Raw genomic sequence first — 14,555 nt, forward strand, 5'->3', positions numbered from 1 at the left:
TCGTATTTCAATAATTCAACTTTTGCTAAACTAAAGGGCAATCATACTGTTCAATGTTTTGTATTTGTTTTCAGTGTTCAAAGCCCCGAATTTGCCTTTTCTTCTTTGTCTCTGGTGTTTCATGTTCGTTCCAGACTAGTATGTTCAGTCTGAGATATTCATCCCTGATCATTTGAAAGCTGCTTAAAGTGTGTTTTAAAAAGATGGAGACACGAAAGACACGGGCGCCTGCATTCTTTCCACAATTGCTATCTTGAATTTCTGGTTGCTATCTACTTTGACTCATCTCCTCGTTCCTTTACGGACCTGTTTCTCCTTGGCCTCGTCCACTGCCAGGGTGAGGCCAATCACAAAGTATAGGGACAGCACCTTATATTCCACCTGGGTAGTCTACAAACCAAAGGTATGATCACTGAACTTGCCAATTCAGAAAACCTGCACCCCTCTGCCCCTTCTCTCTCCTTCTGTTCTACTCGGGTTGATGCACCATCAATAACTCACACTGAGACGTAAGGCGAGATATCGGCTTTTATTGACTGGAAGAAGGAACGAGGAGTGAGTGTCCATCATACTATGTCCTGGAGACTGAAGCCGAGCGTCAGGCCTCAGATCGCCTTTATACAGGGGCCTGTGGGAGGAGCCACAGGAGCAGTCAGCAGGGGGCGTGTCCAGACAGGCACATAGTTCACCACATTCACCCCCCCTTTGTTTGAAAGAGTCCCCATGTGGCGAAGTTTCTTACAAGTCAAGTCTATCAGGTGGTCGAATCTGTCGCTGTGATCTACGTAGCACCGGCTGTGATCGCATGGATGCCGACGACATTGGTGATTGCAGAGGGGACGGAGGTTGCGCATGTTCCTGCCCACTAGGCGCCGGTGATCCCTCACGCATGTGCGAGGCGCCTGGTATAAATGCGTACGAAACGCCCGGTATACAAGTGTCGTGAGGAGTCTGTGTAGGGCCTGGTGAGCATGGTGTCACCGCTGGTGCAGGGTTCATAGTTACCGGAGAGCCTTCAGCCTTCTGCTGCACCTGCGGGTGCCAGGTCGCGGATGGAGACCATGTCCTCCCGCCCATCAGGTAAGACCACGTAAGCATACTGGGGGTTCGCATGTAGAAGGTGAACCCTCTCTACCAGCGGGGAGTATTTATTGCTCCTCACATGTTTCCGGAGCAGCACTGGCCCCGGGGACGCCAGCCAAACTGGTAGGGTGGTCCCAGTGACAGACTTCCTGGGAAAAGAGAATAGGCGTTCGTGAGGGGTGGCATTGGTGGATGTACATAACAGAGAGCGGATAGAGTGCAGTGCCTCAGGGAGGACCTCCTGCCATCGAGAGACCGGCAACCCTTTTGACTTAAGGGCTAAAAGTGTGGCCTTCCACACTGTGGCATTCTCCCGCTCCACCTGGCCATTACCCCGGGGATTATAACTCATGGTCCGACTGGTAGCAATGCCCCTAGCTAGCAAGTACTGGCACAGCTCCTCACTCATAAAGGAGGACCCTCTGTCGCTGTGGATATAGCAGGGATACCCGAACAGAGTGAAGAGCTGGTGCAGGGCTTTTATGACGGTCGTGGCAGTGGTGTCGGGGCAGGGGATGGCAAAGGGGAACCGTGAGTACTCGTCGATAACACTGAGAAAATAGACATTGCGGTCAGTGGAGGGAAGGGGGCCCTTAAAGTCAACACTCAGTCGTTCAAAAGGGCGGGTGGTCTTGACAAGTTGCGCCGTGTCAGGGTGTCAGGATGGTAGAAGTGCGATTTGCACTCAGCGCAAATTTGGCAGTCCCTGGTCATCATCCTGATGTCCTCCAGGGAGTACGGCAGGTTCCGAGCTTTCACAAAATGGTAAAATCGGGTGACCCCCGGATGGCAAAGTTGTGCATGAAGGGTGTACAGTTGGTCGAGCTGTGTGCTAGCACATGTTCCCCGGGATAGGGCATCAGGGGGCTCATTGAGTCTGCCAGGCCGGTACAGGATATCATAGGTGTAGGTGGAGAGTTCTATTCTCCACCGCAAAATCTTATCATTTTTGATTTTGCCCCGCTGTTGGTTGCTGAACAGGAACGCAACCGAGCGCTGGTCAGTCAGCAAGGTGAACCTTTTGCCAGCAAGATAGTGTCTCCAGTGCCTAACAGCCTCCACTATGGCCTGGGCTTCTTTCTCCACCACGGAGTGCCGAATTTCGGAGCCTTGGAGGGTGCGAGAAAAGAATGCTACTGGTCTGCCTTCCTGGTTGAGGGTAGCAGCCAGAGCAAAATCGGAGGCGTCACACTCCACTTGGAAGGGAGCGGTCTCGTCCACGGCATGCGTCGTAGCTTTGGCAATGTCCTCTTTAATGCAGCTGAAGGCTGCGCAGGCCTCAGCAGAGAGGGGAAACGAGGTAGACTTGACCAGGGGGTGTGCCTTGTCTGTGTAATGAGGGACCCATTGGGCGTAATAGGAAAAAAAACCCAGGCACCGTCTGAGGGCCTTGAGAGTGGTGGGAAGAGGGAGTTCTAACAGGGGCATACGTTCGGGATCAGGGCCAATAACCCCGTTTTCCACGATATACCCAAGTATAGCAAGGCGGGTGGTTCCAAACACACACTTGTCCCTGTTATAAGTAAGGTTCAGAGCTGCAGCCACTTGGAGAAATCGTTGGAGGTTGGCGTCGTGATCTGGCCTGTCGTGACCACAGATGGTGATGTTATCCAGATAGGGAAATGTGGCCTGCAGTTGGTACTGGTCCACCATCCGGTCCATTTCCCTCTGGAAGACAGAGACACCATTCGTGACACTGAAAGGGACGCACAAGAAGTGATAGAGCCTGCCGCCCGTCTCGAAGGCGGTGTAGGGGCGGTCCTCTGGGCAGATGGGGAGCTGGTGATAAGCGGATTTCAGATCTATTGTCGAGTACACCTTGTACTGAGCAATCTGGTTGACCATATCTGCGATGCGGGGTAGGGGGTACGCGTCAAGCTGTGTGAACCTATTGATGGTTTGACTATAGTCCACCACCATCCTATTTTTCTGCCCAGTCCGAACAACAACCACCTGGGCCCTCCAAGGGCTTGTGCTTGGCTCAATGATCCCCTCCCTGAGCAGCCGCTGCACCTCCAACTGAATGAAAGCCCTGTCCCCCGCGCTGTACCGCCTGCTTTTAGTTGCCACAGGCTTACAGTCAGGGGTCAGGTTGGCGAACAGCGGTGGGGGAGGGACCTTGAGAGTGGAGAGGCTGCAAGTGGTGTCGGTAGCGCAGCTGTCGGCCTGGTTCTGGATGGGATGTGTGTGCCCGTGTGTGTGTGTGGTCAGTAGCGGGGTATGTGAAGAAGTCCCACAAAACTGAGGATTCCTGACAGTGAGTGGTGGGAGGGGCCCGTCATATGCCATAGTCACACTTTCGAGATGGCTCTGGAAGTCCAGCCCCAATAGCACAGGTGCGCACAGATTAGGCATGACCAGTAGCTCAAAGTTCCGAAATTCTGTGCCTTGCACCACCAATGTCGCTACACAACCCGCCCGGATGTCTGTGGAATGCGACCCAGAAGCCAAATGGAACCTCCGACTTACCGGCCGCGTTGCAAGTCCGCAGCGTTGCACTGTGTCCGGGTGAATAAAACTCCCAGTGCTGCCCGTGTCAAACAGGCATCTAGTCCTGTGCCCCTCCACCCGGATGTCCATCATGGACCTTGCAAGCTGGTGTGGGGCGCTTTGGTCGAGGGTTATAGTGGCCAGAGTTGAATCGCCGTCGGGGTACCCAGTAAGCATCGGAGGGTCGGGGTCGGGGCATGCTGACGTCGACAAAGATGGCCGCTCACATCCGGGCATGCAAGATGGCGGCCCCCCCGTTTCACCCGCAGCGCTGCACTCCGCTTGAGGTTGAGACTTACAGACCTTGGCGAAATGGCCCCGCTTTCTGCAGCTGGAGCAGGTCGCTTCTCGCGCTGGACAGCGTTGTCGAGGGTGTTTTTTATGGCCACAGAAAGCACAGGCTTCCGACGGGCTGCCGCTGTGGTCGGGTTCGGGGAGCTCGTGGAATCGCGACTGGCAGCGGCGATTTCACTCACGGGAGCCAGCGGTGGCAGGGGCTGAGGCGTCCACGGAATCGGCGGGGAATCGCGCGACTGGACAGCGTCGGCATAGTGCAGCGCAGCTTCCAGAGCGTTGGCCGTCTCCATCGCCGAGCTTAAGGTAAGGTCGGCATTTTCCAGCAGCCGCTGGCGCATGTACACTGACCTCAGTCCCGTCACAAAGGCGTCTCGCACTAGCAGCTCCGCATGCTGTTCTGCCGTTAGCGTCTTGCAGTCGCAAGCTCGGACGAGTGTCTGTAGTGCTCGGAGAAACTCAGCGCACGATTCTCCAGGCCGCTGTTGCCGGGTAGCTAAACGATGTCTTGCGTAGACGGTGTTCACCGGCCGCAGGTACTGTCTTTTGAGGGCGTCCAGTGCCCCATCGTAGGTCGGCAGGTCCCGGATAATGGAGTAAACTTTGGGGGTGACCCTCGAGAGTAGAATTCTGTGCATAACAGCGGGTTCAGTTGCACGAACCTCCTCCAAGTACGATTGGAAGCATGCAAGCCAGTGTTCAAAAGCGAGAGCTGCGTCAGGGTCTTGAGGGTCCAAATCCAACCTTTCCGGACGCAAAACGGTTTCCATGTTTTAAAACTTCCAGTCAATAAAATCGATGCACCATCAATAACTCACACTGAGACATAAGGCGAGATATCGGCTTTTTTTGACTGGGAAGAAGGAACCAGGAGTGAGTGTCCATCATACTACATCCTGGAGACTGAGGCCGAGCATCAGGCCTCAGATCGCCTTTATACAGGGGCCTGTGGGAGGAGCCACAGGAGCAGTCAGCAGGGGGCGTGTCCAGACAGGCACATAGTTCACCACACGGGTCCACTTGCATAACATCACTCCACTAAACCCTTTCACCCTACAACCCCTTATAACCTTCCTCTTTCCTCTTCTCTAGCTGGTTTCATCTACCTATCGTCAACACACTCAACCCTCTGTGTCTCCTATCTCCTTCCCCTGTTGTTCCAATCTGCCCACCATCGATTCCTTGTCTGGTTCCACTTATCACCTACTATCTTATCAAATCCCATCATCTGCAGTCCCCTGTTGGCTCCACTTACCATTTCATCTCTGTCACTATCTCCACCTCTTCCTTGCTTCATCCGCTCATTAACTATTCCTCACCTAGATCCACCTATCACTTGCCAGCTGTTGCTTCCCTCCCACTCACTTCTTTATACCTGCTCTCTCCTCTTTATACTCCTTGATTCAGGCTCTTGACTTGAAACATCACCCATATCTTTGCCTCCACAGATGCTGCCTGGCTCGATGAGTTCCTTCAGCAGTTTTTTTTGTGCTTTGTGGTAAAATTTTGCATACTGTGAAATATGCATTGACTTTTTGTATTGACAATCTTATTATGCATTTACTCTTTAGTTTTCAGTCAGCTGGAAGCGCCACAGAATGTGAAGTTAATTTCAGAAAACTTTAGGTATATTGTGACGTGGAAACCAGGAGCTGAGTCACCCCCAGATACACGATACACAGTTGAGGCCTGCAACTTGAAGTAAGCATCAGTTTCTATATTGAATTTTAGAACTAATCTGGTGAATGCTTTACATTTTCTTAGATGGTCGACGCCGGTGTAGGCGTCAGTGCTAAAGCACTTCTTGCCTATCTGTGGTTGCCCTTGAAGTTGCTGGTGAGATTTAAATTGTGTCACTCATTTAGTTATAAGATTACAAGAGGTTTCGATAGTGTGGACAGCAGGTATCTTTCACCCAGTGTAGAAGTAGTAGAGGGAAAGCATTTGGATGAGAGTACATATGTTCCAAAGAGATGTGTGGGACAAGTTGTTGTGTTTTTTTTAGATAGAGTGGTAGGTGCCTGTAATACACTACCAGGGGTTGTAGTGGGGGCAAATACAGTGAGGCATTTAAGAGGACCTTCGGCACATATGCGGAGAATAAAGAATTATGGACTTGTGTAGGCAGAAGAAATTATTTAGCTAGGCATTTAATTACTAGTTTAATTAGTTTGACACAGCATTGTGGGTTGAAGGGCCTCTTCCTATTCTGTACTGTTCTACCTTGTGGAGAAGAGAACCAGAATCAGGTTTAATATCACTGGCATAATTGGTGAAATTTGTTAACCTTGCTGCAGCAGAACAGTGCAATATATGATAAATATTTTTAAATAAACTACAGTAAGTATATATGTATATTAAATTGTTAAATTAAAATAAGTAGTGTAAAACAGAAATTAAAAACAGCAGTAATGAGTTTGTTCATGGGTTGAATGTCCATTTATAAATTGGACGGCAGAGGGGAAGAAGCTGTTTCTGAATCACTGAGTGTGTGCCTTCAGATTTCTGCACCTAAAACATGAGTTGAGGCTGTATTGCTAAATAAAGGAACAGTTATAATTCTTCACATAGGTATGGAACATAAAGCCCAATATGTGCCCTTGGTGAGTGAGTTAGCGTTAGTCTCTATAGTTGGGTGGCTGAACAATACCACAACACATTTTCTGCATCTCTTCTGCATTGTAAATATTCAACATGCCAGCTTTTATGTGCTTCTAGTGTTCCATTATCCTTTCTGGAACTTTGATGCTCATCCTGATCATATTCAAACAAGAAAGCAAAAAAAAAAGGCTCAAAAGATATATATATATATAGGTGAAGGGAGTTATTCCTGGCAGTCCTCAGCAATTACACCATTATTTGGTGACAGTAATGACAGCAAGCTCAATAAAGTCTCCATCAGACAAATATAAATGAGGACATTTAATACTTGCCACCTTCCTTGGCCAGTGACTCGCTCCTTCTCCATAACAACATTTGGAATGAGAAAGGACATTGAATGCACTGTGGCTGAGGGATTTGAATGTACAATACCATGTGGCTTGTAACTCCTCCACTTACCTAATTGAAAGATCCCTGAAGGGGAAGGTGGCCATACTGCGCTCTGTGTCTCATCCTGAGAGAAAAAGGACAAAGAATAAAATTACCTGGTCTTTCTATCATTTGGCTTTGTGTGACAGATGCATGTCTTTTGCATTAGGTTCAATAGGTACATTTAATGTCAGAGAAATGTATACAATAAACATCCTGATTTTTTTTTATCTTCACAAAGACCCATGAAAACAGATGAGTTCCCCAAAGAATGAATAACAATCAAATGTTAGAACCCCAAAGACCACCCCTAGCTCCCCCGCTCCAACACACAAGGCAAGGCAACGTCCCCCCTCTCCCTTCAGCAAAAAGCATTGGTATCTCCCACCGAGCACTCAAGCGTGCAGCAAAGCAACGGCAAAGACACAGACTTGCGGCACCCCAAAGACTACTCGTTCACCCAGTATTCGACATACCAGAGGCTCTCTCTCTCCCTAAAATGGGAAAAAGTGACAGGTGCTGCACAACTCTTGTGGACAAAGCACCATTTGTACCAGCAAACACAGTCTCCATTATGTTGTGTTGCTAATACAATAGACTCAGGACAGAGCTTACAGCTCAAAACTGAGAATCCCTGAAGCAAGGCATGCCAGTAATGATAAATTAGAAGTATAAAATCAGAATTTGAAATCTCATGGCTTGGTGTCTCCCTCAGCATCAAAGCAGAGGTTCAGCTCTGGTTCAGTCAGAAATACATAACAGTGTACTGAGAATAGCTCCAGGCAAAACAGAAAATAAAGTTCAGACCCAGTGATACTGCAACACAAATCTACGTGAATATTGAAAAACTTCTATCAGACAGAAGTTCCGTTCTCAATCAGCAGCAAAGTGTTGGGTGATGGCATGGACAGAGCTGTCCGCACCAATAACTAACATGTTCAGCTTGGACCTCTCAACGAATAAAAACAGAAAACCATGTGCCACAGTAGACAGTGGTTACAATGATGCAGTTACAGCTCAGGCCACCAGAGTTTGGAGTTCATTTCTGGTGTCCTCTGAAAGGATATTTACACATTCCGATCTGTGTGAGTTTGTCTTTCCTCCAGAAACTCCAGTTCATTCCCGTAGTCCAAAGACCTACCAGATAATTGATCATTGTAAATTGTCCCGTGATTAAACTCGGGTAAAATTGGTAGGCGGGGCTCGAAAAGTAGGAGGTGCCTATTCCATGCTCAATAAATAAATTCTGTAAACATTCAGTACACAATGCAACATCCATAGTAACAGAAAAAGTTGATGTTTCAAGACAAAGACCATCAACAATACTGAAAATGAACATTTTCAGGTAAATGAAAATTTAAAAAAGCAGATGCTGGAAAATTAAGATCTAAAAAAAAGAAACAGCTATTAATATTGAGCAGGTCAGGCTTCTGCCTGTTGTAAGAGAAGCAAGATAAAATGTCAGGTCAAAGCCCTCTGTCAGAGCAACCTGAACACTAGCTTTGTTTCTCTTTCCACAACCCATGTCTGCACAGCAAGATCTAGACAGCGTTCAGATTTGGTGTGGTAGGTGGCAAGCAACATTTTGCCAAGTAATGTCAACCTCCACAAAAACAGAGAGTCTAACCACTCAATATTCAATTGCATGTACTCACCGAGTCTTCTGCCATCCCTTTTGAACTAAACTCAACTAGACCAGCCAAATATGGTATGTACTAAAGCTTCAAGAACATGATTTAGGCACAGTATCCTGTGCTAAGTTACTCATCTCCTCATTTCCCAAACCATTGCACCATAAAACAATGTGCAAATCTGGTGTGTGATGGAAAATTTACAACTTTCCTGGATAAGTGCAGCTCAATAACATTCAGGAAGCTTGATGTAAAAGGGTAACTTTCATGGAATTTATACCCATAACAATCTGTCAGTTTTTGTGCGAGGGAGGAGTTGGGTTTGAAAGTTCTGTTTCTTTTTCATGTGGAGGAGGGGTGTTGATGACGTTTCTTTCACCATCTTCCATGGTTTTTCTGTATTCCATGGCTATCTGGAGAAGACAGATCTCAGTTGCATCCTGAGTACATACTTTGATAATAAAACAAACTTTTTGACAAAAAACTTGACCTTGATTATGAACTTGAACTCGCAATGCAGCATTAAGCAACCAGTGGAATGGTATCCCATCCTACACCCTGAATATTCAGTTCCCCATCATGGGTAGCTGAATTATGTATCCTGTGTAAAATACCCTTGCCCAGACTACCCCAGTAGCAACTTTCAAATTAATGACCTCCATCACCAACAAGCTCAAATGCTTCCTGTGCAAGAGAACATACCACCTATAAGTCTTGTCCAGTTTCCACAGCATCCTAACTTGGAAAGGGATAGTCTTTCCTTCATTTTATCAATACTGTAAAATACATACTTTTGTGTGTCATTGCACCTGTCATTTACAAGTTGGGGCCTCTTGCCCAATGCTACAGAGATATTCTTAACCAATGGCAGAACCCTGAGTGTGTAATTGAACAGAAACATCTATGGGTATAGGTATGTGGTTCCTAAAAAGTGACAACACAGATGGCAGAATAAAGGTGTATGGTATTCTTCCATTCATTAACTGTGGGGTGGAATACAAGAGTTGAGATGTCTTATTACTCTTGTTGAAACCAGTGGTTAGATGGCACTTGGAGTATTGTATGTAGTTCTGGTCACCACATTACAGGAAGGATGTGATTAAGCTAGAGAGGATGCAATAAAGATTCACATGGATGTTGCCTAGAGTGGAGGACTTGAGTGGTAAGAAAAGATTAGATAGAATGGGGCTAAGCAGAAGAGGCTGAAGGGTGAATTTGAAGGATTTTATAAACTTACGAGGGTGTATATGGGGTATATTGTAGCCTTTTTCCCAGGGTAGGGAGTCTAAAACTAGAGGTTTAAGATTAGAGGGGAAAGATTCAAAGGAGATCTGAGGCAAGTTTTTCACTCAGATGGCAGGTATATCGAATGAGCTTGTAGCAGGAGCAGTAGAAGCAAGTTTACAGTGTTTGAAGGATGTTTATACAGGTTCATGGAAAAGAAAGGTTTAAAAACAAATAGGCAAATGGGACTAACTTAGATAGACATCTTGGTCTGTGTGGAGGAGGGCTGAATGCTTGTTTCCATGTTGGATGGTTCTATTACTCTATATGACTTTATATTCGGGCCTAATTGGGGATCTATAAGTGCTTATTCAATACGATCTGCTATCTTATCACACATTACCTGAATGAGGCCACAGATGTATGATAAGATTCTGTAAATGGCTGAAACAAAATACTCATGCCTGTATTGTTTTGTAAACATTCAATGATGTATTTAAATGAATTTGTTATAAATAATTATTCAGATAACTTTGCACCAGTCTCTTTCATTTAAATGAAATCTGGTCAGTTTACTGTTTTTAGGTTTTATGTGAATCTTTTTGGCAATCTGTCCACAGAAATCTTTTTCTTTTTAAAACTTTTTATTAATTTTTAAGCAAACATAAATGAAAAATGAATACAAAGAGTTTGAGAGTACATAGTTAATAGTTTAAGTAGGCATTCAAATATATAATAATCAATATATATAACCTCCCAAACTCATAGTATTTATGAACAAAAGAAATTTTAAAAAAACCCAAAAAAAGAAAAAAAAACACTACCCAACATGGGCCATTGCATAATGTCAAATATACACAGTAGTGCCAATAACTCCGAACCTCCATCCAAATAATTAAAGATAATAAAAGTGAGGTTTAAGAAAAGACAATTTAACTCATTTGAAAATGTTGAATAAATGGTCTCCAAGTTTCTTCAAATTTAATTGGATCAAAAACAACACTTTTAATTTTTTCTAAGCTCAAACAAGAGATAGTTTGAGAAAACCATTGAAATATAGTTGGAGGATTAATTTCTTTCCAATTCAATAAAATAGATCTTCTAGCCATTAATGTAACAAATGCAATCATTCGTCGAGATGAGGGGGATAAACAACTATTATCCGCCATTGGTAAACCGAAAATTGCAGTATAGGATGCGGTTGGAAATTGATATTCAGAAATATTGAAATAATACTGAAAATATTTTTCCAGTAATTTTGCAAACAAGGGCAAGACCAAAACATATGGGTCAAAGAAGCAACATCAGAATGACATCTGTCACAGGTTGGATTAACGTAAGAATAAAATCGAGCAAGTTTATCCTTAGACATATGAGCTCTATGTACAACTTTAAATTGTATTAGGGCATGTTTAGCACAAATAGAAGACGAATTGACTAATAGTAAAATTTTCTCCCACTGCTCACTGGATATTAGACAATGAAGTTTTTCCCATTCCTTCTTAATTTTTTCTGATACTTCTGGCTGTATTTTCATGATCATATTATAAATGACAGCTACTAAACCCCTTTGACAAGGATTCAGAGCTAAAATTCTTTCTGTAATGTCCAATGAACATAGTTTCAGAAAAGACTGTAACTCATTATACAAAAAATTTCTAACTTGCAAATATCTAAAAAAATGAGTTTTAGGTAAATTATATTTATTACTTAGCTGTTGAAAGGACATAAAGCTATCATCTAAAAACAAATCATGAAAACATGTTATACCTTTTGTTCTCCATAAAACAAAAGCTTGATAAAAAGCATAAAACAAAACCAAAAGAGGGCCGAAAAAAAGTTAGATATTATATATATATATAAAATGAACTTATTCAAACCAAAAAATTTACGAAATTGAAACCAAATTCGCAATGTGTATTTGACTATAGGATTAGTTATTTATTTATTCAATTTAGATAAAGAAAAAGGAAGTGAAAATCCTAAAATTGAAAACAATGAAAAGTCTTGTTCAGATTTACATTCCAAATTTACCCATTGTGGGCAAGCTGCTATAGTCGATTCTTGTGTACAAAATATTAAATATCGTATATTAACTGCCCAATAGTAAAATCTCAAGTTTGGCAAAGCCAAACCGTCCTCCTTCTTAGGCTTCTATAAATATTTTTTACCTAGTCTAGGATTTTTATTCTGCCACAGATAAGAAGATATTTTGGAGTCAAAAATATCAAAAAAGGATTTAGGAATAAAAATTGGTAATGTTTGAAATATAAGGATTTGGGCAATACCATCATCTTAATAGCATTAATTCGACCAACCAATTACAAAGATAGTGGAGACCACCTGGTAGCAAGTTGCTTAATTTGGTCAATTAAAGGTAAAAAATTAACTTTAAATAAATCTTTATGTTTTTTAGTAATTTTAATACCCAAATAAGTAAAATATTCTGTAACAACTTTAAATGGTAAATGTTTATAAATTGGAACTTGCATATTTAATGGAAATAATTCGCTCCTATTAAAATTCAATTTATAACCAGAAAAGTTACTAAACTGAGCAAGCAAGGACAAAATAGCAGGAATAGATCTCTCAGGGTTGGATATGTATAGTAACAAATCATCAGCATATAATGATAACTTATGCATCCCTTCCCCACGAGTAATACCCAGAATATTAGGTGATTCACGAATGGCTATAGCCAAAGGTTCCAAAGCGATGTCAAATAGTAAAGGACTTAAAGGATAGCCTTGCCTTCTACCACGGAATAACTGAAAAAAAGGAGACTTTGATTATTGGTAAAGACCGAAGCCAAGGGTTTATAGTACATTAATTTAATCCATGATATAAATTTTGAACTAAAATTAAAATGCTGCAATGTATTAAATAAATATGGCTATTCAACTCTATCAAATGCTTTTTCCACAGAAATCTTAAGTGGTTCTGATGCATTGCAGTATGATTCACTCATTTATTATTTTATTTTGTTTAAAACAGTGCTAAAGGGATATTCACTCCAGTGAAGAAATGCACCAACATTACAAAACTGTCGTGTGACCTATCACAGAGGTTCAGGTCTTTTTCCAGCCTTTACTGGGTTCGTGTTAAGAGTGTCACAAACCAGACTGAATCTACGTGGATGGAATCGAATGAGCTTCTGCCCAACCGTGACAGTGAGTGCACAACCATCTTGCTTTTGGCTCTGATAATTTAGCAAAAGCTCCATACCATCAATTTTGATTCCAGGAAATAGTTCCTTAGTTGGGACACACACAAAATGTCTCGGCCCGAATCGTCGACAGTGTTTCTCCTATAGATGCTGCCTGGCCTGCTGCGTTCCACCAGCATTTTGTGTGTGTTGCTTGAATTTCCAGTATCTGCAGATTTCCTCATGTTTCCTCCTTAGCTGGGAGCGCCCTTACTCCTCAGTCGGGTGAGGATAGTTTGGATCTAACTGCAGAGACCAGAGCGTGCTGTTTAGGTTGATATTCCTTGCAGCACTTCAGGTTGCACTTTGGAAGAGGGTTAAGCGTGTTCTTTTGTAGTGGATGTAATAGAGTCAAGGGCATCGTTTTAAAGAAGAATGAAATTGGGTAGGAATTGCATGCTAGCTATCAGTTTCATAATAGAGCAGGGGTTCCCAAACTGGGGTCCACAATCCCCTCAGTTAGTGGTAAGGGTCGATAGTATAAAAAAGGTTGGGAACCCCTTCAATAGAGGATTAGATTCAAATTAATTTTAACTAATGTAAGATTCTAAACAAATGACTGGAGCTTTCAATATAATTACCTAATAAATAGTGATGTCACCAACAGTCAGCTTGGCTCAGTGGAAGTTTGGGCTTCCTGAGCACAAGTCTGTCTCTGTGGTTATGGAACAGCCCCTAGATACCTGAAGCCCCCATCAGTGTTAAAGTGGCTGTGGAGACTTCTGTGTATTTCCCAAATCACAACCTGCACAGGCTAAGCTATGCTCTATGGGAAGAAGCAGATGCTGAATGAGTTAAATCAGTAGGTTTGAGTGTTTTATTTTAAGTATGTTTGAGTGATCCTTAGTAATTTTATTTTTTTAATGTGTTGTTTTGGGTGATAGGAGATGATTTGATCTATGCAGGATGCGGGGACTTTGCAATAAGCTTGGGGCAGATATATGTGCCTAAGAACATGTTCAAGAAGTAGAATGGTCTAAGGATAGATGGAATCTCAGGGTCTGCCTGGCTTCAAGATCAGCATTATCATTGCCAGCCTTAAAGAGGGTGGGAGAGTTCCATTCCGATAAGATTCGTCATACATGTTTAAGAGTGGGGCTAGTAATTTTTCTTGAAATGTTTCATAGAATTCAATTGGTAGGCTGTCAGTGGTGCTTTACCACTGTTAATACTTTGGATAGCCTGTGATAACTCTTCAATTGTTAAACCTCTATTTAACCCCTTTTTTTGTATCTTCCGTCAGTGTCTGGAATTGAAACTGATCAAGAAATATGTCCTGTTCTTCAGAGTCTTGGGGGCATTCTGATCTATATTAATGTTCATAAAATTCTCTAAAACTGTTATTAATTTCCAATGGGTCTGTTAGGCTTCTTGACGTTATTATACTGTTAATTGCTCTATCAGACTGTATTTTTAATTCTTCATGCCAAAAGTTTCCCAGCTTTTTCTCCTTGATTGTAATAAGATTGCTTCAGCCACATTAAACTTTTTGCAGCTTTATCAGCAGATAATTTATTATACTTGCTCTCAAAAGTAGCAGATCTTTGTTTTGTTGGATCATCCCTTTCATTTAGTTCTATCTCTAAAGATCTAATTTA

The 14,555-nt window shown here is 43.1% G+C and overlaps 1 protein-coding gene across 1 annotated transcript in view; it reads left to right on the forward strand.

The window, feature by feature from the left end:
* Window positions 1-14,555, forward strand: part of LOC132397634 (interleukin-10 receptor subunit beta-like) — a 52,006-nt gene that overhangs the window by 5,808 nt on the left and 31,643 nt on the right. The window contains exons 3-4 of the mRNA XM_059976406.1: window positions 5,439-5,568; window positions 12,747-12,922. Coding sequence (XP_059832389.1) covers window positions 5,439-5,568; window positions 12,747-12,922 — 306 coding nt within the window. The remainder of the gene's footprint in view (window positions 1-5,438; window positions 5,569-12,746; window positions 12,923-14,555) is intronic.

This window comes from Hypanus sabinus, chromosome 8 (assembly GCF_030144855.1).
Source record: "Hypanus sabinus isolate sHypSab1 chromosome 8, sHypSab1.hap1, whole genome shotgun sequence".
Lineage (NCBI taxonomy): Eukaryota > Metazoa > Chordata > Chondrichthyes > Myliobatiformes > Dasyatidae > Hypanus > Hypanus sabinus.